Below are 23,052 nucleotides of genomic sequence, written 5' to 3'. Positions count from 1 at the left end.
TATTTTTATGCATGCTGTCCACCTTTCTCATTAGAACTTTTAACATTTTTATCATAGTTATTTTAAAGTCCTTGTTTATTAATTGTAGATTTGCCTATATTAACTGTATTTTCCATTGATTATGGGTCATATTCTCCTGCTTCTTTGTGTGTACCATAATTTGTGATTTTATGCTGGACACTGTCATAAAAAATAGAGACTAATCTAGATAATATTTACCTCTAGAAAGATGTGTACCCTTCCTCTGTCATGTTGCTAATCTGTGGTTGAGCTGGGTCTTAGTTTGTTGCCATCTTAGTTATTTTTAGTTCACTACTGGTTTCCAAAATTTTGAGAGTAAGATCAGGGATTTTCCTTTAGCAGAGCTCTCTTTCTTTTCCTTTTTCTGTCTCTGTCTCTCTATCCTTTACAACCCACCTATGAGCTTCTTGGTTGCAGGAGAGTTCTCTTTGCTATTCAGCTACCAGAACCATACCTTCCCTGTGCCCACCAACCACCACTTTCTGTACTCTGAGAGACCTGTTTCCATATTGATTTCCTGCCTATAGTCTTTGACTGGCCCTGTTCCTTGCACTCTCAGAAGGCCCCATGAGTCTTGGAGAGCTCTTTCTCAGTTCTCTTCCTCCCAGGTTTCAACAGGCTACTGACATGTGGTTCAAGAAGGTCCTGTGTCCCTCAGGGCTATTTTTCTCATTCCTCTTGCCATTCCCCAAATCTTCAATAGGCTGCTTCCTTTCCCTTAGGGAAGGCCCCATGTGTCTTTGAAAAGGTAATTATTTCACTACCCTCCTGCTTTTCTCCCTAGCCTTCAGTTCACTACATCTTTGGTCTCAAGGAAAATGTCATGTACTATGTAGGGGTCTCTCTCAGCTTTCCTGCTATGTCTCCAGCTTTTGGGAGGGTTTTGCCTTGCACTTAGTGAAGGCAATTTTAGCCTTCATAACTTACTATTATGAAGAATGAGTTCGATGTTTCATTAAATGCCAACTATATGCCTGAATCTCAAAAAAATAAATGTACATAGCTCTTTGCAAAATAAATATTAACAGTATGTATATAGTCACTAACATTTTGCAGATGCCATAAGAGGATGAAGAGGAAAAAAAATCTGAAGGTGAATTTATCAGGCAAACTGAGTACTTCCCTTCATGACATTAACTGAATATCCATATAGTGTGTTGTCTCCACTGTAAGGTGGAGCTTCCGTTAGAAAAAAGTATATGGAACTTATATTTCAGCTCAAAATATTTCAGTTTTTTTTAAAAGCAGAGGATAACACAGATTCTTTTATATATTATATATGTGTATATATATATGTATATATATCTTTATCTTGTGTGTGTATATGTATGTATATATGTATATGTTTGTATATGTATATATTGCTGATAATTGCACATAGTCCTATTATACTGTTAGTATTAAATATGTAAGGACTACTAACTTGTCCTTTTACTAAAAAAAATGAGGTAAACCTTTCAAGAATTTCTGACATTCAGAGAGAGAGAGAGAATAGTAGGTGCCTTCTCTTCACTCTGTACCTCAAGTTGCTACAGGAAATCTTCACTCAAAGAGCCTATTGTGTTCTCAGTCAACATTCTTTCCTGATATTTGTCATTTCCTGGACCTCTTGAATTGTCTTGTGTTTGTTTCCTTGTGTATCTGTGCTTTGTATACAATTTTAAATTTGAATCACTGTTCACTGTTGCACAAAGCATGAAGGTTTAGTAAACTCTTTTTTAAAGTGGAGATATAAATAAATCAGCTATCTGTGTTTGAAAAGTCTAAACCAAAGTGCTGTTCTATGTTTCAGCTTGTCAATGGATATTTATGAGGTGAGCATAATACTATTACAGTTATAGCAGTGAAATATATCCTGTGCAGATAGCTAGTAAAGGAGCTTGCAAATATTAATGCCTGCAGAATTTTAATGCTCAAGAGATGGGAAATGTGGCACTTGCTCTGGCTAATGCTACTCTGGTCACAGTGAAAATGAATTGGCAAAATCAGTTTTCAAATATTGCAACAGAGTTGGGGTCTATATACTTAACCAACAGCAAATATATTGGTTCCTACTGTTGTCTAGTTTTTATCTCTTGGTTTAGTTAACTGAAGAACGGTAACAGCACTGGACATTTTTATTTTGGGCACCCACTTTCCACTCCTACTTATTATGAGACCTAAGAGAAGGTATTGCCAACAATGAAACGTCAATTAACTTCTTACTCTAATAGATACTTGGTGTTGCCTGAAAATCACTTAAGTGGAGTTAAAACTGGCAGGTTCTAATTGTGAGTTTAGCCTTTGTTATGACCAGAGTTCTGTTTGTGATGTATCCTTGGTATATTCTGTTCCTTCTTATACTGATGGAAGGTGAGTAATGGAGTAAAGCCTCTGCTCAGACCTCTGCTCTAAGAGATGGATTGGGATATAAATACATTTATAGTTTATAAAGAATCATATTGTGCTTACTTTTCCTAGCAGTCAAATAAAATGAAGTTAAGCTCTCAGTCTTTAGACCTAGGGGATTTATTCTTGCAGAAGAACTTTTGGGATTTTATGGAATAGTATAGTTTCAGCATGCTTTCATGTATAAGCTTCAAATTCATATTAATTATCTGTGTTAACTTAGTTAAGATTAAATTCAAATTAATCATCATTTGACATCAGCTGTCTGAACAGTACCTCACTAAGTCCTACCGGAATAAGAAAAGACAACAAAGAAGGGAATTAGACATGATATGATCTTTAGTATAAGGTAGAGGTTGAGGTAATACATTTGTTGGAGGGTTTTAAAGGGTTTAGATGAGTGTGGAGTCTTTGTGATTAAGAAAGTTGAGAATTAAGAAATATATATTAGTTTCCATTTACTTATACCTAATCTACCTGTAGAGAAATATTGAGAAAAAATATACAATAAAACTTAAGGATAAAAATAGAGAAATAATCATGGGCCAAAGTTAAGATAGCTACACCAGAAAATGTACACTAAGAGTAGCAATGCTTTTAGAACATGATGTAAATCTGAACTTTTTGAAAGTCAAGACACAAAGAGAAAGGCTGAGTTACATAATTGGCATTATATAATAAAAGGGAAGCACATGAACTTACCAGAAGTGACATGATTTTTCCTAGCTAGATCTGAACTCTCAAAATTGATCCCTTAATATCAACATCCTCAATAGCAATTTTCCAAAATAAAAATTCTCTGTATGTAACCAAAATTCATGTGAGTTCTAGATATGACCAAAAGTTGAAGGGGTAATGCTGTAATGTTGTCATAGACTTATTTAGGAAGGTATTTCCAAAGAAAAGTAAAGAAACCAAGTCCAGGTATATTGACAGTTTACTGGTAATCTGGCTTCACATAAGTATGAATAGCTTGAATAATAGATATCAAACCACGTTTTTAGGGTCAACAAAAACAAAATATTATACTGAAATGCAATTTTAAAGGGTAGTTGAGAGTGCATCTTCTTGGTTTGGATTAGGGGAGGCTTGCATGTGCCTGCTTGCTACATTCTTGTGCACCATTCCAGCCATAGTGGTCCCCGATGCACCTTGTAGAACCCCCAGGACTTCATGGACTATAATATGAAAAAAACCCCACTAACCTAGAGAAATCAATGGCTAGCATTTCACTTAGAACCTCACTTTCAAAGATAGTTTTGCCAACTGATCTGGAGAGAAAGGATTCAAAAATTATTATTGATAAGTGCCTGAGGTATAAATATTCTATGTTGTTGATTGAGTGCAGATATATATGTGTGTGTATATACAAACATATATATATATATATATATATATATATATATACCCTAGACACTGTGCATGTGATGTATGAAAATTAAAGATTTACCTTATATTTTTATTTAAATATAGTTAACTCCAGTATGCACAGGACTTGAGGTAGGCCATGTGTGCACATGTACACACACATGTGTGCATGCATGCACACACACATACACTTTTTTTTCTTTTTTTTTTGCGGTACGCGGGCCCCTCACTGTTGTGGCCTCTCCCGTTGCAGAGCACAGGCTCCGACGCGCAGGCTGAGCGGCCATGGCTCACGGGCCTAGCCGCTCTGCGGCATGTGGGATCTTCCCAGACCGGGGCATGAACCCGTGTCCCCTGCATTGGCAGGCGGACTCTCAACCACTGCGCCACTAGGGAAGCCCACAAATACATTTTTTAAAATAAGATTGCTGATTGCAGCCTGGACAAATACTTGAACAGGCATTTTATGAAAACTCTTAGAATTGTGTACCATAAAAATGAAAATGCTGACTGTGGATTATAAAATTTATTAATCAGTGGCTTCTGCCATACTCACGCATTCTTGAGTAGAACTGCATACACGTGGGTTCATCAGGATATTAACTGTAAAAGACAACTTAGAGACAAGTAAATGAGTTGACCTACGGGAACAATGAATGCTGAAGAACTTTGGTATAGTTGATAGATGGTGGTGATTCCTGAGAGTAGTCAGTTGGTCCCTGTAATGACTTTTAAAAACATAAATATAGATGTTTAGAAAAGACTGCATTTTTGCAGATTGAACTTGGTCTTTGAAAACTTATTTTTAAGCTATCAAATATATAAATATACAGAAAAGATATAAAGTAGAATGTAAGAAATAATATGCAATTCCACTGCTCATAGCATGTTTGGTGTAGTCTCTTAGTCTTGTCTTTTACTCTTTCGATATACATTGCATAATTATAATTACGTATATATACAACTTGGCATTTTTTCACTTATCATTTCCCTACATCTTTAAAAATTTTTTTTAATTTCTATTTTAATGGCTACATAACCGTTAGATTAATCATAATTTAATTATTATCTGATTGTGAGACAGAAATAAATATAAATTTACTGATTCTATTTTTCACATTATAAAAATCCCGTGGTAAACATTTTGAAATCTTTGTCTAGATACTTTACTTTACAGATACTTTGCTGAATTCCCGACATGAAAGTACTGAGTCAAGGAATATAAGCTTTTAAAGACTATTATTAACATATGTTGCTTATATATAGTTTTTGCCAATTTATATTTTCCCTAGCAATGCATGAGAGTTCTCTTCTTGCCACAGAAGCTCACTAATTAGGTAATGTGCTCAATATAAGGTTGCATAAGATGGTTTACATTCGATGGGAGGCAATTTTATTCCTTTTAAACCATAATTTTTATTAGGCAAATAAAATGTCATACCCAGATTACAATACAATGATGTCAATTATTAATATATAAATAATTCTAATATTCTACAACTTATTTAAGTAGGTAAATATTCCAATAGTAATCTTGTTTATAGTTAATTTGCCTGGTTGTTTAATATATTAAGAAGGTAAATTATAACCTGGTCAGTCATTATCTGAATTATAACAATTTTTAAATTAATGTACTTTAAATGTACTTGGCTATAATCTAAAGTCAGTAGTTAAATTCTATTTGTTCTACCTAACTTTAATTTTTTTAATATTTAAGAAATTTTACTCCTAATCTCTATGTCATACAAAATGGATAAATTTTACAATTATTTCATTGCATCCAAGGAATTCTGTACTCCCAAGGCAAAAGAATGGAATACATACATTTTAAACTAATGCAGTCCTAAGGATACTCATTTAATTCAATTTTACATTGACTATATGTTCTTATTGTTGAAATTTATGACCTAGTGACTTATACGGCATGATACCAAATTCAAGTTGGTTGAAATGATTGCCTAATTGAATAAATAATATGAGGATTACCTAAAGCATCACGACAACAGTATACTTTGATTTTACCCATAATTTATATGCATGATTAGAGCATGATTTTAAGTCAAGAAAATTATTTTTAAAATATTTAATTAAAAATTTGAAAATATAGAGAAAATTAATGTTATTTCTCCACATTAATAATTATGCTTTATATTACGTTTTATTATTCCCTAAACACTTATGCCACCTGAATTCAAATTTTTTGAATTATTTTGTAAAATATAAAGCAAACATAATGTTACACATTTGCTTTAACTCTTGCTAGCAGAAATCTTGTGTTCATTTGTTTTAGCATATTACAAGTTTAGTGGTTTATTTTAGAGACTATATAGTCCTGTTACCTGATACTAGTATTAACCTCTATATAGGGAATAAAGTATTAAAATTATGTGTCTATGTATATTTCTGTATATTTAGGTTGCATTGAATGGTTTATTATTAACCTATTCAATTAACTTTTTAAAAATTTTCAGAGCTTGTATTATTTGTAATTAAAGTGAAATAGTCTCAGAAAAATAAACACTATTACTACTAATATTTCCCATTCTGTACCAGCCAATGATGAGTTGTATGCTCAAGTTATTTTACATTGCTTTACTTGTTACCTTGATAACATACCTTTATTGTATAGGCATTGTAAGCACGAGGATATGGCAGACCTGTAAACCCTGTCATATCCCATTTCCTGTGAATAAAAATTGCTCTGTTGTGTTCTGGCCTAGACTGCTTGCCATGATATCAATGGAAGCCTAACATTCTTGACCTTAAACATAATTGGCATTATATTGATGGGTTTTGTAAGATAGTATTAAGCAGTATTCAAAGGACCACAGACTCCTAATCACAGCCACTTGCAACCAGGGTATGTTGCCTTGATTTTAGAATATTCTGGTAAGTGGACGGTAGCAGCTAGCATGAAATAATCCCCTGGGAGTAAGGTACCTGATGGAATACTAAATAAAAATTTCCTTTGGCCAATAGTTTCTTTTTTTCTTGATTATTCTTTATCTATCTTTTCTCTTTAGAACTACTCTTTTCTATTTTCTCTGTATTATCTTCTCTCCTTTTCCACTGTTGTATTTTTCTCCTTTGTAATCTCTTTTTTCCTCTCTCAAATTCATACTTTTTCTATCTCCCCATTTTTAAGGTCTGGCTCCTCCCCCAGTAGAGGTCTAGTCATCACGTATTCATTCTTTTATACATCATCCATCCATCCACTTGTTTCTAAGTGAGTATTTATAACAAGTCTTCTCTATGTTAGACACTGTGCAATGACATCGTAGAGGGGAGATGGATAATAACTATCTGCTTTTTAATTGCAAGTTTACTATGTGCCAGGTACTGTTCTAAGTGCTTTATAGATCTATATTAACAGGCTTAATCTTTATAACAGTCCTAAGAATAGGTCCAATTTTTTAAAATTGTGATTAGTCACTTATTTCATACTTATTTATTTTTTTGTTTGTTTGTTTGTTTTTGGTTGCATTGGGTCTTCATTGCTGCACGTGGGCTTTCTCTAGTTGTGGCGAGCAGGGGCTACTCTTTGTTGTGGTGCACGGGTTTCTCATTGCGGTGGCTTCTCTTGTTGCAGAGCATGGGCTCTAGGCACGCGGGCTTCAGTAGTTGTGGCACGTGGGCTCAGTAGTTGTGGCTCACGGGCTCTAGAGCGCAGGCTCAGTAGTTGTGGTGCATGGGCTTAGTTGCTCTGTGGCATGTGTGATCTTCCCGGACCAGGGATCCAACCTGTGTCCCCTGAATTGGCAGGCAGATTCTTAACCACTGTGCCACCTGGGAAGTCACAAATAGGTCCAGTTTTTAATCCCCATTTTATTGATGAAGAAACCATAAGTTGTTCATGGTCACACGGTTAATAAATAACAGAGCTGGGATACATATTCAGGCTTTGGAGCTCTCAGATTTAACCACTGTTACTTTTCCTTTTAATCTTGAAGCAAACAATTATGGTGTAATGTAGTTTGGCTGTGGTAGAGATGCAATTTGGGGGAAGGAGCCCCATGACTGGGAGAGCTGGGAAAGGCTTAACAGAGGAAGTAACTTTTGAATAGAACTCCTCTAAGTTACCAACTTCTAAATTTCTGTAAAATAAAACATTATCAGATCTTGATAAAAATGAAAAACACTGAGTCCATGATTAGGAGGTGAGGAGATATTTGGTTGTTTTTTTCAATGTGTCTGCTAAAACACGGGGGTGTATATTGCATGTACCAGAGTTTTTGGGTACTTGAATCAACAGACATGCGGCAGCTGATGATTAATACTTAATCTCAAGCTTTGGAAGAGCTGAAGTAAGGACCTCAGGGTCAAAATCAATAGGGCTTTCTTCATTTGAGTTGCTAGATCTTTAATTAAACTACACCAAATGAAATAGAAAATAATTTAGGTCTGGAATAATTTAGGTGTTGAAGTGATTTTGAGAATTCAGGTGAACTATGAATTTCACTTTTTAAACCCTCCAATTGCATAAAATAAATGAATCAGAGTCACCAGATTAATCTGGTGTGTGGAACAGAAATGGTCCGAAAAAGAGCCTTATATCTAAATCTAGTTAATTAGTGATAGAATGCAAATAAAAGTAGAAATTCATGGTAACTTCTTTGCAAAATTATGCAGAAGAGAAAAACCTTTTACTTTTTTGGTCCATAATAAATACACGAGAAAAGATGTCATTAATGCATATCTTTGTTGTCAAAATGTCATTCCTCATATATTTCCTTATATATTTGTTTGATTCTGGAAAATTGCCAGAAGATAATATTTTAATATTCATCACTGTTTTAATATTCATAGTTAAAATCTATTTCTCATTGTATGTATAGTTATACTATCACACTGTCATGGCTTAGAAGGACGTATTTACTGATTTGCCCAAATATTTATTAATTATGTCATTTTCCTGCTCTCTGAAAAAAATTTTTAGAAAAGGGATATATCATGAGAATAACATTTTAAAATGTTTCCTTGGCACATGATGCCAAATGTAGCTAATATGGAGAAGAGCATCTTTTCACTTAATATTCATTCTAAAAATCTTTGAAGGTTCTAGGTAATACAAAAATACAGTCTGAGTACATGACCTATGACCATTGCATTACCAAGGAATTTGTAGCTCATTTTAAGGTAGTCTTCTCCATGCTTTTCTCCCACTTCCTTTTGCACAGGTATTATTTGTAGACATTAGGCACAAACTAAGTAATAAATTTGACAATTATAGTAATAATGTTACCTCCAAAATTATTAGAAGACAGGTAATTTGATGAATATTTGCCTTTTAGGCAAGAGTAAATGTAAACTAGTTTGCTTTTATGCTTTTCTGTTTTTTCATTAATTTCTGAAATTTCCAAATTTGTTGAACAGTCGCTTTTGAGAGGAAAATAGACCAAAATCTTGTTTTTACATTCCAGGCTTTCTTCTCCAACAATATTTGTTGTTCCTTTTGAATGTACCATGTACACTGTATGTACCAGATATTTGAAACAAATGTATTGTTCACATTTAGAGGGAAATAAAGAAAAGTTCTAAAATATGAAGTTAGAGAGCAGATATTATGAGAAATAGAAAAATCTCAATAGGGTGATGATCTGGACCCTAAATTAGAAAGCACTATGCTACCTTTTGGCTTATTAAGGAATCTAGACATGATTTATATAGTACAAGACATCATCAATGTCACACCAAGGAGAGGGAAGAAGGGGATCTTTTATTACTAATTGGAAACTTTATTTTCAACTAATTCTTAGATTATTTATAATTACATATGAAACAATGTGTTTCCACAAGCTTCATTGAACTGCTAAGGAATTGGAATGGCAAACTGTCTTTGGAAATGTGGAATGCAAATAAAGTCACCATTTATAGAGACCACATAATGGTGGTGTGCAGTTGTGAGAAATGATCAACAACAGTGGACAAGATTGCTAATAAATCTCTTGCAAAAGCCTATTATAAAATGGAATCACAAAGAGATGGCATCTCTTCCCTTTTTCCCTGACTTCTTATCCTCAATCTCTTACTTCTTAAATACACTTCTCATGCATACATTTTAGAAGCACCAGTTTTATATCAGTTTTAAAAGCACCAGATTGTATAAATGGGACACTTCCATTTTAATACATTGTAGAAACATACAGGGTTGTGGCTTTGATATTTTTATTGCTCGGATAGTAATGCTATTCTTTAAATAGCAATAACAAAGTTCTGTTTTCCGTAGTGTTTTTTTCACTCTAATTTTACCATACCATTGTGTAGGTGAACTTGCTGTGGAAAAGATCTGAATGAACCATCATGCTTTGACCCAAAGAAAAAAACTTATGACTTCATGTTTCATCCTAACATTGAACTTACCTTGGGTAATCGTTTTTTATATCATAGTAGGAAAACTAGGTGTTCTCATGCTTTTTTAAAATAATTACATCTGTATTTCAATAAGGATTTGTTTCTTTCCTAGGGCCGGTGCATAAACTTCTCTCGAGTTCCCTCTCAGTAAAAGGAAAGCAGGAAGACCAAGAGGTATGAAGATGGTACATCTTCACGATGCCGATTTCCAACCAAAAGAAAACAAAGTGCATTTCAGAAGTTTTTGGAAGAGCAGCTTTATTCCTTTCAGTCAGGAAATGTTTTCTCTGCCTTCTGCTTTGCTTGCATCAAACATTTTCAAACTCTTGTTCTGCCATCTACATGGGAATTGATGAAACTCAATAGTAACACACGATTCAGGACATTAAAAATAAAAAGGAACTTTAATGTACATGCTGTGGTTTATACAAGGAAGTTTTTTTGAATGTGTGAAAGAGAAAAAAGCAAAAACAAAAGCATGAAGATGATATCAAAATAGGGAGCACAAAACAATTGGCCCTGGTGAATCTTTAATGGAGAAAGGAGCATTTTACATGGAAACATGGCACTTGTGTGTTTACATGGCAAGATTGTTAGCCAAAGGCAGAGTATGAAATCTCCCACCAGGCTAAGCAAATAAAGGAGTCTATTGCCTTATAGCTGTGTCAGATCACAAAATCCTTCCAAGTCCCCTACCACGATGTGCCTTCCGGGAAGCTTCTGACTGGAAAATCTTGTCATTCTAACACTGAAAAGTGCACACGTATGACAAAATGTAGACAGGATGCCTCAAGGTATCAGTAGCAAGCAAGATTTTGCCCTTTAGTTTTTGAAGGCACCTTTCTTTCATTATGCACTTGGGAAAAGAAGAAAATTAATAGAGCATTATTCCACAGGAAGACAGCCTCTAACCAGAGATCTTCAGTGGAGCTTAATGGACTCATGATTTGAGAACTTGTCCCTGGGATTGGTAGATTTACCCCTCTTTCTATGTTTAGGGCTTAGTAGTACATAAAGCAGTAATATCTGTAAACATACCTAGGAGTTTGTTTTGCTTTTAATTTAAAGGAAGCAGTAACCACAAAGCTTCCGCTCAGGGTATTTTCTTCCTCCAAGTCTCCAAGGGCTCTTCAGCGTCACAAGCCAGCAACCCTCTTTGCATGAAAATTTCAAAATTTAATTAATATAATTAAAGGCAACAGCAAGCAGCAGCCTGTGAAGATTTTGCTCATCTTTTTTATGCCTTTTGACATTGAATGACCTATTACTATATGCGCATTACTTGGATTTTGAGGGGCACTCTACCTTGGTTGTGATTCAGTAGAGAGAAAAAAAAAAGGCCTCCTCTCATCAATTTATAAATTAAATTTTCAGGAGAGTCTACCACCACAAAACATCGAAAATGTATGTATTATAATTTTTTTAGAAAAACCACCATCGTGTCACGTCAACGATGCCAAATTATGTTAGTGTGAGCGGAAACACTGTGGGGGAGGAAGAAGGCAGCAGCTGATGAAAAAAGCTCAAATGATCTAGTCACTTTCGATACTGTACTTCAGATACGAAATGGATATTCGACTGGAAACCTGACAAAGCGCGCCTGCTTTGATGTGAACTGGTATAGACAATGACCAGTGGCTGGGTCAGTGGGATGTCTCTCTGCGAGCACAAAGGCTTATCAAATGACACTAAAAATAAGTTCAACAACCATCACATTGGAAGGGAGAAGGCGAACATTTCATGTTTGGCGGGCATGTGAGTGCACAAGATGGAAACAGTGATTTGGAGCATCCCAGTATAATTACCCCCATTGCGTGCTTAATGGAAATTTCAAAGGATGGGAGTGATTCTGATGGTTGGTGTCCAGATTTGTTGCACTGCTCCAATAAGCCTTGTTCACACACACACATTTTTATACATAGGTATGTGTATACATATATATCCTCTAGCTTGAATCTTTTGCTCAAGTTTATTTATGTCACTGGCTGGCTGGATCCAAAGTCATGTGTCTACATATTCATAAATAAAATTTTACCCGTGCCTCGGCTACCATTTTTCTTTAAGCCCACATGAACTCACGCCTTGTTTGGTTGAATATTTAATTGTCTTGATTAGTTTCAGGGACAGAATTGTATCCAGTTCCAAAATGTCCATTATGTTCACAAATGGTAGTGTTGGTACTAATTATCCATGTTTGCAAGTGTGACTTGGAAACCAGATATATACCCATTGAGTTCTTTTAGGCCATTGTTCTACATTTGCATCTGGGGCAGGGCCTACTGTGATTTTCTTAAATTGGCACTTAATTTCCAACCAGTGCACACCCCGAATTTAAGAGCCTCAAGGGTGCTACAGAAGCTAAGGCTGCTTCTTTGGTAGTTCCTTTGAATTTGTCTAGTATCATGGCAGTTGTATGATACTTTTATTTTGTACATGAGCAATGTAAGTAGACCTTTGCCCTTAAATGGCAAAATAGCTTTCTGTAGATTGTAATGAAAATGTATTTCCAGTTCTAATACCACTATGAAGAACTCTCAGTGAAGAGGGACAGGCAATGGTCTATGTAAAGACTAAAAAAGTATCATTCATAAAGTTCAAAGACAGACGGAATTTTATTGCACTTAAATATATGAACCAGATCTAGGTTATGATTTTCTCTGATTATACTAACTAGCAAATTGAGAAGAATTTGCTTTAAAGAGTACTGTATTCTCACCAAAGGACTAAATTGAACACCCCTACACTTTTCAACCAGGAAAATGAAAGGTTAAAATAAAGCCATTTCTATAAGTTTAGTAACATTTTATATTTTATATAGAGAAACAGTTCCTGTTTAATTTTTTGGACATAATGTCAGTCAAGATCTACTTTCTGTGAATAAATTAGTTAAGTCTTTATCCATAATCCATTTGTGTTGCATAAGGTTGCAAAAACAATTAAGTGGGAAATGACTCCTAACTTATGTGTCTACTCTGCCTGGAAAGAAAGTTTTGAAGGCATCTATATATATTTCATAACAATGTCTGTTCTTTATGGATTTGATCCATAAATATTTATCTATCTGAAAACTTTGATACTTGGAATGTTTTCCTTAAAGCATTTGGTGCTCCAAGAAAAAACATTTGGTGCTAAGAGTTGCAGCACTGATGCCTTTCCCCAAGTTAATTCTATTTTAAATTTTTGTATTTCCTTCCCAATGAGATGCAGAGTAAAATTTGAGACCCTCCATTAAGTAGGGAGCAGCATCTGTCATCCATGGATAATTACTCTTTTGGCAAAAATATATAAGGTTTAAACCTCCTACATTTTTTAAATTGTTAGAAAAGAAAATGATTTGCTTATATTTTTCCTGAATTTTACTCTAACCACTTTAAATCATAAATTATTCAGTATTTGTTTTTCTAATAAATCCTTACTGGATATAAGATCTGGGTGTCTCTGTGAACTTAACTTTATTATAGAAATATCACTGACCATTGTTTACTGCTCAGAGGCAATTTATTAGGTTATTTTTAAAATTAAAACAGCCTATATTATGGCCAAGAAGGTGTCTAAAATATTTTTTTGATTGATCTGCTTACATATATTGTTTTTCAATCTTAAGAGGGCAAAATATAAATGGGTAACATTTATGAATATTGTAAACATTGTAACTTCCTCTTCTATCACAAAGCCTTGTGGTTACTAGATTTTGTACAGTATCACACTACTTTAGGAAGTTCATTAGTATTTTATTGCTACTGGAAAATTTCGGTGGGTATATGTGCACAGGAGAGAAATATATACATTATTTTAATATGAAAGGAAATACATATTCTAGAAGCAGAGGATAACTCTGGTACATCTGTTGTATGTTTAAGGGAAGAAACAAGCAGGTGAGGCTGGAGAATGTTGTCTATCTGCAGGTGATGAAGTGGGTGCAGCCATGTACTTTAGTCTCAGAGTTAAATTAATATTTCACTTAGTGAATTTCTATGGCTTATTTCTGAGAACACTTCAATTTGGGTATATTTCTACACTTTCTTGTATCTAATTCAGTCAATTTGATAAAAGAAAGGAAAACTTGTTTTCTTTCTCATAACGTAGCAATCCCTGTGCTGGATTTTTTATGCACTTTATTTTTGGGCTCTTCTGCCAAAAGAAAATGCTGATAAGTACACCATGCAAATTTGTATTAAAATGTGCTTGTTCAGATTGCTGTGCAGGAACTATATTAAGGTAAAGTGTCTGTGTGTGTGTGAGAGAGAAAGAGAGAGAGAGAGAGAGAGACATGGAGAGACTGAGAGAGACATGGAGATTGACTCAGAGTAACATGCTACCAATCGTTTTGGCTGACGAATCAGATGATGGAGGGACTAGACCTAGACCTAGCCACAACTAGCTTGATTATTAAAAGAAACACCAGGAAATTAAAAGTAGCTTGTACTCTATTTGCTTAGGTACTTGGGTAACTGGAAAAATAAACTGCCTTTCCACTCCTACTCTTTGTAGTGAACTACAGAGCATGACAGCCTTTGTCTAAGAATGTAACTGGACCAGGAAGGGTCTTGCAAGTCATACATTCAAAGCTTCAGCTGAGTTCCTCCATGCGAAGTGAATCTCAGATCTGAGTTTTGCCATAGAGGCTGGACAAAACTGAATTTCTCTGCATAAAACAAATCTTGGAGGGATTCTCCACTCACCCCACCCACCCGAAATTGAAGGGAAATAAAATGGAGAAAAAAGACCAGAGAGAGGAGGGCTGAGCAACATTATAGGAGGTAAGAGCATCAATTTAGAATATGACAGAGGAAGTTTTGTGTCTTTAAGAACGGAGATGCCTGCTATTCCATTTTAAATGGCGTTGCATTCCCGCACTGTACACCCTTCCATCTCACAATTTCAGTTGTCTGCTAACTCACATTTTCTGTCACTTAAGGAAGTTGGCTGAATTCAAAAAGAGCAAGATGATCCCTCAAATTAATATAAAAAATAAGCCTCTCTGAAAATTTGCAGAGATATTGAGGATTGGTTGTTCCAAAACTGATGAATGGATTCGAGGTAATAGTATATAGATCTTAAACAGCAAGCTTTCCTCATCTGTTCACTGGTGTTTTCACAGAATAAAAAAATATTTTGAAAGAAAGGAGAGTGATTTTAACCTCAATAAAACTAACATCTACTTCAAATATTGTTCAAGTAGTAATCTTGAACAAGACATCAATAAAACCGATAAACTCTAAAATGTAAGAAATAAAAGGGATCAGATTCTCTAGCTAGATTTCCCCTCAAATACAACATCAAGTACCAATAGGTCTTGAGTTTTTAGGAAAAATTATGAAATTCTATACATTAACTAGGAAGAGTGTTCATGCTGCTCATATTTTATGTTACTTTATGTATCCGTGTGCCTACACGCACACACACACAATCCTTTCTAGGGAAAAATGCTAAAAATGACTCACAATATGAACTTTTGTGTGCTTCACAATCCTAAAGATATCCTTGATTATTATGTGACACAATATGACATCTGAAAATAATGATTTCTCAGCATGTTTATAGATAACGAGGCAAATCACCTGAAAATATTAATAACTTGCACTTATATATCAGTTTATAATTTTCCAAAGTACTTCAACACGTGTTATCCATTGTTTCTTTTTAATAAACAGATACGGGCTGCATGCTATATATTCAGCTCTAATTTGGCCAAAACCTAGGCAAATGTAAGTGTGAAATTGAGGTGTAAGGGAATGGATGGAAGGCAGAAGAGATGGCCTTCTCAGGTTGCTCAGTAAAAAAAAAGTCTTAGAGCACGAATCCTGAGTGGCCCATTGGAAAATAAACCCTGATCACATAAAATGAGATTTAATGCTAAACGAGGCCTGTTTCATATGGGCAACCCTAGATAAACTCTGTACCGCCGAGAGTATCTCATTTTGCTGCCACACTATTTCCCGTGTATATTAACGGCCTTCTTGAGGGAACAAAATACTTTTAAATCATTCTATTTGTTGCAAAACACTACTTTAGTCTAAGTCACAGATAAGTTAAGCCACATAAAAATATAATATCCTCTAAGTGTAAACAAAACAAAACAAAATAACAAAAATGATGAGGTTAAGATTGAGATGTTTCCTAGGAAAAAAAGGAGGTTTTTGTAGGAAATTGTTTTCAGGGCCAGCTGAAGGACATTATGATAGAGATCATTGCTTTAACATAATTTCAGAGGCAGTTAATGTTGAACAAGAAAGGAAAGAAAACCCAAGATAGTGAAAGGATAATTAATTCAGTCTTAGTTTTAATTTCCAAGGATTATATTGGTAAAGTGACCCTTCACAGTGGAAAACTCAACGACTAGATTTATATTTTGCTTTTCTACTTTGTGATAATGAAACTGTTCCAGGTGTTTATTCTATTTTGACATCTGTGTTTCCTCTCCATTTTTCCCACTGACCTACACAAAGCAGGTGAAGAACAGTGCTGTTTAGGGTGAAGGCAGGCCCCGCAAGCCTTCAACCACACCCAGCACCCTGATTTTCTGATAGTCCCTGGAGAACAGCAGAAATGACATGTCTGGGGTGGAGTCCTGGGGGTAGAGGAAGTTAATTGTGCTCAGTAGTCAAAAATGTAAAGACTCCCCCCTCCCAAACCTTTGCCAGATGAGTGCAAACCATGCCTAAGCTTAGGGAGTTCGTTCTGTTGCCAAGAGAAAGGAGCCAAGAACCGACCAAGAAAGTCAGAACTCAGGCAGCAGTTGTACCAGGGATGAAAAACAATGGTAAGAACAAAGCCAGAGAAAGGAAATTGCACATTCATTAGCTTAATTAATGAAGATTGGCCGGTGCCTACCTTGTGCCGGTCTCTGTACTGGGCAATAGGATACTGCAGCAGGAAGGACAAGTTGGTCTCAGCGATCTTATTGGCAAGTGAAGCCAGACCCTGAAAAAGAAGATGCGAGACCAGGAGTCGCATAAAGGAGAAACACAAAGTGCTATAAGGGCTTGTAATGGGAAGGGACTAACCTAGGCTGAATCATTAGGGAAAGCAGTGAAGTTTTTGCTGAGACTGGGAGGATGAACAGTGTTTCCTCCCTCCCTCCCTCCCTCCCTCCCTCCCTGTCTCCCTGTCTGTCTCCCTCCCTCCCTATCTCCCTCCCTCCCTCCCTCCCTCCCTCCCTGTCTCCCTCCCTCCCTCCCTTCCTTCCTTCCCTCCTTCCTCCTTCAGTCCTAATCACTTAGCAACACAAGTAGAACATAAAATGGCAGAGTTTCTGGCACATAATAGGCCCTCAGTGATTATTTGTTAATGAGCTAAAAAATGATTATTCGGACTTCTACCTCCTCCAAAACTGAGTAATCCCATTTCTCCCATGTCCTCCTTATTACAACTAAAAATCCCTGTACCTAACAAACGGCAAAAAACATAGGAAGTCTCTGAAAAGTGGAAAGGAGAAGGCAGGCTGCTTAGAACTTGAGGAAAAACCTGCAGGTGAGTCTCCTGGCTGCCTGTATTGCCTTATCCCAAAGAGGGTACTTCGGGGAGAGACCGACCGGTCATGGGGGACTGACACACCAATTGAGGCTGATCTTGCTCTCTCTCTTCTCTAAGAGTTGTTCCATCCAGTGCTTGACTGCATTGTATTTTCCTTGGCATCTCCAATACCAAAATGCAATGGGCAGAAAGAAGTGTTTAGAGTCCTCCTGTGGGACTGGTAACCGGTACTCTGCTCCACAGCTATTTTCAATTTTTTTATTGTGGTAAAATACACATAAGATAAAATTTACCATCTTAAGCATTTTTAAGTGTATTATTCACTGGTGTTAAATACATTCATAATGCTGTGCTACCATCACCACCATCCATCTCCTAAATCACACAATTAAGCATTTTTGGACTTGCTGCAACATTCAAGTGGTTTGACTACTTTTATCATTTTTACAAATTGACTGATGTGCCATTTCCTTCTTTTTTTCTGATTGTAGCATAAGCTTTCCTCTGCAAAAAAATATAATTAACACATTTGTGTGTGTGTGCGTGAGCATTCTTTTGAACTACTTCAACTTGTTCATTCAGGTTCAACATTAAAAGGCCTCAAGGCCACAGTTACAATGAGATTCACATTTTGGAGGCTACATTAGTATAGTAATGCATTTCATGCTGTTGTTCCATAATTTGCCTAATCAAATGAAATGAGATCAAGCATTACATTGGAAGGGTCCAACCTCCCCATTCATACAGTTATATTTAGCTAATTACATAAGAAATTACTTTTTTCCTAAGGTTTTGTTTGCATTTTTTAAGCTAGTTAGAAGTCAGAATTTAATCAGTATATTTTATTCCTCTCCTAAAATCTAGTGAGACGATTTCCTCTACTGAGTAATGCCAAAATAAATGAGAACAAGGTATGCGGCTTAATTAATTAATCTATAGATACTTACTGATTACTGGCTACACACCAGGCATTTTGTTGGCCACTTATTCACAGCAGTGAAAAAGTCAGAGACATGATCCTCACCTTTCATGAAGCTCCTTATCTCCAGTTTTAATAGTTTTGTATTGCTGCTGTAACAAATTATCATAACTCTCTTGTCTTAAAGAAACACAAATTTATTCTCTTAATGTTTTGGGGAGTCGGAGGTCTGACTACATTCCTTATGGAGGCTAGAGAATCTGTTTCTTTGAGGTTATAGGACTGAGGTGTCTGTTTATTGCTGGCTGTCAGCTGACTGGCATTCCCAGTTACTACAGGCGCCGATCCTTGGCTTGTGGCGCCTTTCCTCCATCTTCAAAGCTAGCAATGGCAAGTCAGATTTTTGTCACTTTGCATCTCTTAACCTACTTTTTGCCATTCTCTTCCTTTTTTAAAAAAAATTTATTTATTTATTTATTTTTGTCTGCGTTGGGTCTTCGTTGCTGCGCACTGGTTTTCTCTAGTTGCGGAGGGCGGGGGGCTACTCCTTGTTTCGGTGCATGGGCTTCTCATTGCGGTGGCTTCTCTTGCTGCGGAGCACGGGCTCTAGGTGCATGGGCTTCACTAGTTGTGGCACACGGGGTCAGTAGTTGTGGCACAGGGGCTTAGTTGCTCCGTGGCATGTGGGATCTTCCCGGACCAGGGATCGAACCCGTGTCCCCTGCATTGGCAGGCGGATTCTTAACCACTGCGCCACCAGGGAAGTCCCTCTTTTCCACTTTCAATGAGTGATTAGACTGGGCCACCTAGATAATCCAAAATAATCTCATTTCAAGGGCCTAAACCTTAAATAATATCTGCAAAATTTTTTTTGACAAGTAAGGCATCATATTCACAGGTCCCAGATATCTGTGGGTGAGGAGAGCATTATTCTGCCTCCCTCAGTAATGTAGAGAATGAATTTAAGAATTAGGCCTGTGAAAATATCTTCTTGAAATAATTTTATTTCGAGTAACAGTTTAAATTCATATCATATGCTTTGAGAATGGAACTAAATTAAAAATTACAGGGGCTTCCCTGGTGGCGCAGTGGTTGAGAGTCCGCCTGACGATGCAGAGGACATGGGTTTGTGCCCCAGTCCAGGAAGATCCCACATGTCGTGGAGCGGCTGGGCCCGTGAGCCATGGCTGCTGAGCCTGCGCGTCCGGAGCCTGTGCTCCGCAACTGGAGAGGCCACAACAGTGAGAAGCCCGCGTACTGCAAAAAAAAAAAAAAAAGAAAAAAATTACACTAATTCTCCTAATGCCATTTAAAATTTTCTGTTAGTTTTAATTTCAGATAAAGCCAATTTATTGAAACCCATGTGGAAAAATTGTGTTTTTCCTCATCCCAACTGAGATCTCTTTTCTAACAATTTTGAATATTTATTTATTTATTTATTTTGGCTGTGCCGGGTCTCAATTGTGGCATGTGGGACCTTAGTTGCAGCATGCTTAGTTGGGGCATGCAAGATCTTTAGCTGCAGCATGCGGACTCTTAGTTATGGCATGTAGGCTTCTTAGTTGTGGCATGCATGTAGGATCTAGTTCCCCCACCAAGGATCGAACCTGGGACCACTGCATTGGGAGCGTGGAGTCTTACCCACTGAACCACCAGGGAAGTCCCATCTTTTCTAAAACTTTTGAAAAGCTCAACATTCTCAGATTCTTCGTCTATAGTCAACTGGCCACACCTACCATACAAATTCCTAGTTCTAAATTATAGCTTTCAATTTTCGCATTACAAGTCTAAAGGACACCGCTGGAGGATATTGACTCAATCGCCAATTGGCACCATATATACAAATAAATACATATACACACACATATATATATATGCACATACCTATGCACAAGTTTCCAGTATCGTATATAGCTCTATTGCAATTGAGAATAAATAACTCTTCAAGAAGGCAATTTTGATATCTGACATAAAATCCTTAACATGAGCACTCTCTAGACTCAAATAGGTTTGCTTTATGTTTCCTAAAAAACAAAAATAATCAGAGGTATGAACAAATATACAGCCATATGATTGAATACTATAGAACTACAAATAATAATAAAATATTGGAACCTGACTAAATAACAATAATAGGGTATTGGTAAAATAAATTCTGGTACATATGATATATTGAAGTATACTTGATCAAATGGGAAATGTACATGCCAACAAATATATATTATATATATATATATATATACTTGTTGAAAAACACTAGGTTATAAAATGTAGGTACACTATGATTTTCATCATAAAAACAATTAAAATCACAAAATAGAAATAAATGCAAATAAAAACTTAGAAATATAAAATTTAGATATTGAAATAGATGTACACAAAAAGGTTGAGTTGAACATGCAAATTCTTGGGCCCCGCTCCTGACCTACTGAAACAGAAATAGAAATTCTGAAGGTGGGACCCAGCAATCTGTATTTTAACAAGCCCTCCCAGAGATTTTGGATATATGCAGAATTTGAGAATCAGTACCTTGTTTTGGGTGGTAGTTACACAGGTTCAATAAATTATCAATAAAACTAATGTTTAGAAACTTTTATTTTATTAACTTATACTCATTTATTTTAAGCCAAAAGATTCACTGTCACCTCCCCCCCAAATACAATGACTTAAATTTGTGTATGAAAATAAAAATAACAAAAATAAAACCCACCAATCAATATAAATGCCACAAGAACATAAAAATTACCAAAGAATATATAAAGTTTTGTAAGGAAATCACAAGTGATAACAGAAGAGTAGATTTCCAGGAAGCACCTGAAGTTAAAATAATGTGATGCTCTATGACTGGTTTAAATACTCAAACTTGAAGAAAAGTTAAATGGTTAAATATTTTGGAAATATTTATTGCTTAGTCTGTGATATGAGGTTAATATATAAAAGAAAACAATGCAAGTCAGTTTTAATTAATTGGACAGAATTCTGTATAATATTTAATGCTCTTGAGAGAAGGAGATATCAAAGACCTCTTAAAACAGAGGTTTCTTCAATATCCTGCTCAAGGTTTTAGCTTTAAAGCCAGGATTATTTGTATGGAACAGGGGCCGTCTTTATATTCAGATAATCTAGTCAATTACTGGACAAGTGCTAAGAGCTGTCCTGCATTATAGACAAAATATGAACTCTAATGTAATCCATCATACTTAATATATATTTGTACAAGTCCCTGAATGCCTATTTGCAGGATAAAATGTAGCAGTCCTGAATGTATTGAAACATTTAAGGAGCAGTGTTGTTAAAGTGGGAGTCAGTGTCATACCATTCTAGGAGGATATTTAAAAATCCTTTGAAGTGGGCTTCCCTGGTGGCGCAGTGGTTGGGGGTCCGCCTGCCGGTGCAGGGGATGCGGGTTCATGCCCCAGTCCAGGAGGGTCCTGCATGCCACGGAGCGGCTGGGCCCGTGGGCCGTGGCCACTGGGCTTGCGCGTCCGGAGCCTGTGCTCCGCAACGGGAGGGACCGCAACGGTGAGAGGCCTGTGTACCGCAAAAAAAAAAAAAAAAAAAAACAAACAAAAAAACAATCCTTTGAAGTCTTTATGGGCAATTTTTTTTTAACATCTTTATTGGAGTATAATTGCTTTACAGTGGTGTGTTAGTTTCTGCTTTACAACAAAGTGAATCAGTTATACATATACATATGTTCCCATATCTCCTCCCTCTTGCGTCTCCCTCCCTCCCACCGTCCCTATCCCACCCCTCTAGGTGGTCACAAAGCACCGAGCTGATCTCCCTGTGCCATGCGGCTGCTTCCCACAAGCTATCCACCTTACATTTGGTAGTGTATATATGTCCATGCCACTCGCTCACTTTGTCACAGCTTACCCTTCCCCCTCCCCATATCCTCAAGCCCATGCTCTAGTACGTCTGTGTCTTTATTCCTGTCCTACCCCTAGGCTCTTCAGGACTTTTTTTTTTTTAGATTCCATATATATGTGTTGGCATATGGTATTTATTTTTCTCCTTCTGACTTACTTCACTCTGTGTGACAGACTCTAGGTCCATCAATCTCACTACAAATAACTCAATTTCGTTTCTTTTTATGGCTGAGTAATATTCCATTGTATATATGTGCCACATCTTCTTTATCCATTTATCTGTTGATGGACAATTAGGTTGCTTCCATGTCCTGGCTATTGTAAACAGAGCTGCAATGAACATTTTGGTACATGACTCTTTTTGAATTATGGTTTTCTCAGGGTATATGCCCAGTAGTGGGATCCTGGGTCGTATGGTAGTTCTATTTGTAGTTTTTAAAGGAACCTCCATACTGTTCTCCAAAGTGGCTGTATCAGTTTACATTCCCACCAACAGTGCAAGAGTGTTCCCTTTTCTCCACACCCTCTCCAGCATGTATTGTTTCTAAATTTTTTGATGATGGCCATTCTGATCGGTGTCAGATGATATCTCATTGTAGTTTTGATTTGCATTTCTCTAATGATTAATGATGTTGAGCATTCTTTCATGTGTTTGTT

At 36.2% G+C, this 23,052-nt stretch overlaps 1 protein-coding gene across 1 annotated transcript in view; it reads left to right on the top strand.

Moving 5' to 3' along the window:
* ANTXR2 (ANTXR cell adhesion molecule 2) overlaps window positions 1-12,169 on the top strand; it is a 169,981-nt gene extending 157,812 nt beyond the window's left edge. Inside the window, exon 17 of the mRNA XM_024115417.3 lies at window positions 10,241-12,169. Within this exon, the coding sequence (XP_023971185.1) occupies window positions 10,241-10,279 (39 nt within the window). The 3' untranslated portion in view covers window positions 10,280-12,169. The remainder of the gene's footprint in view (window positions 1-10,240) is intronic.
* The last annotated feature ends 10,883 nt before the right edge of the window (window positions 12,170-23,052 follow it).

Source organism: Physeter macrocephalus, chromosome 7 (assembly GCF_002837175.3).
Source record: "Physeter macrocephalus isolate SW-GA chromosome 7, ASM283717v5, whole genome shotgun sequence".
Classification (NCBI taxonomy): Eukaryota; Metazoa; Chordata; class Mammalia; order Artiodactyla; family Physeteridae; genus Physeter; species Physeter macrocephalus.
This window is presented reverse-complemented; position numbering and strand designations above follow the sequence as displayed.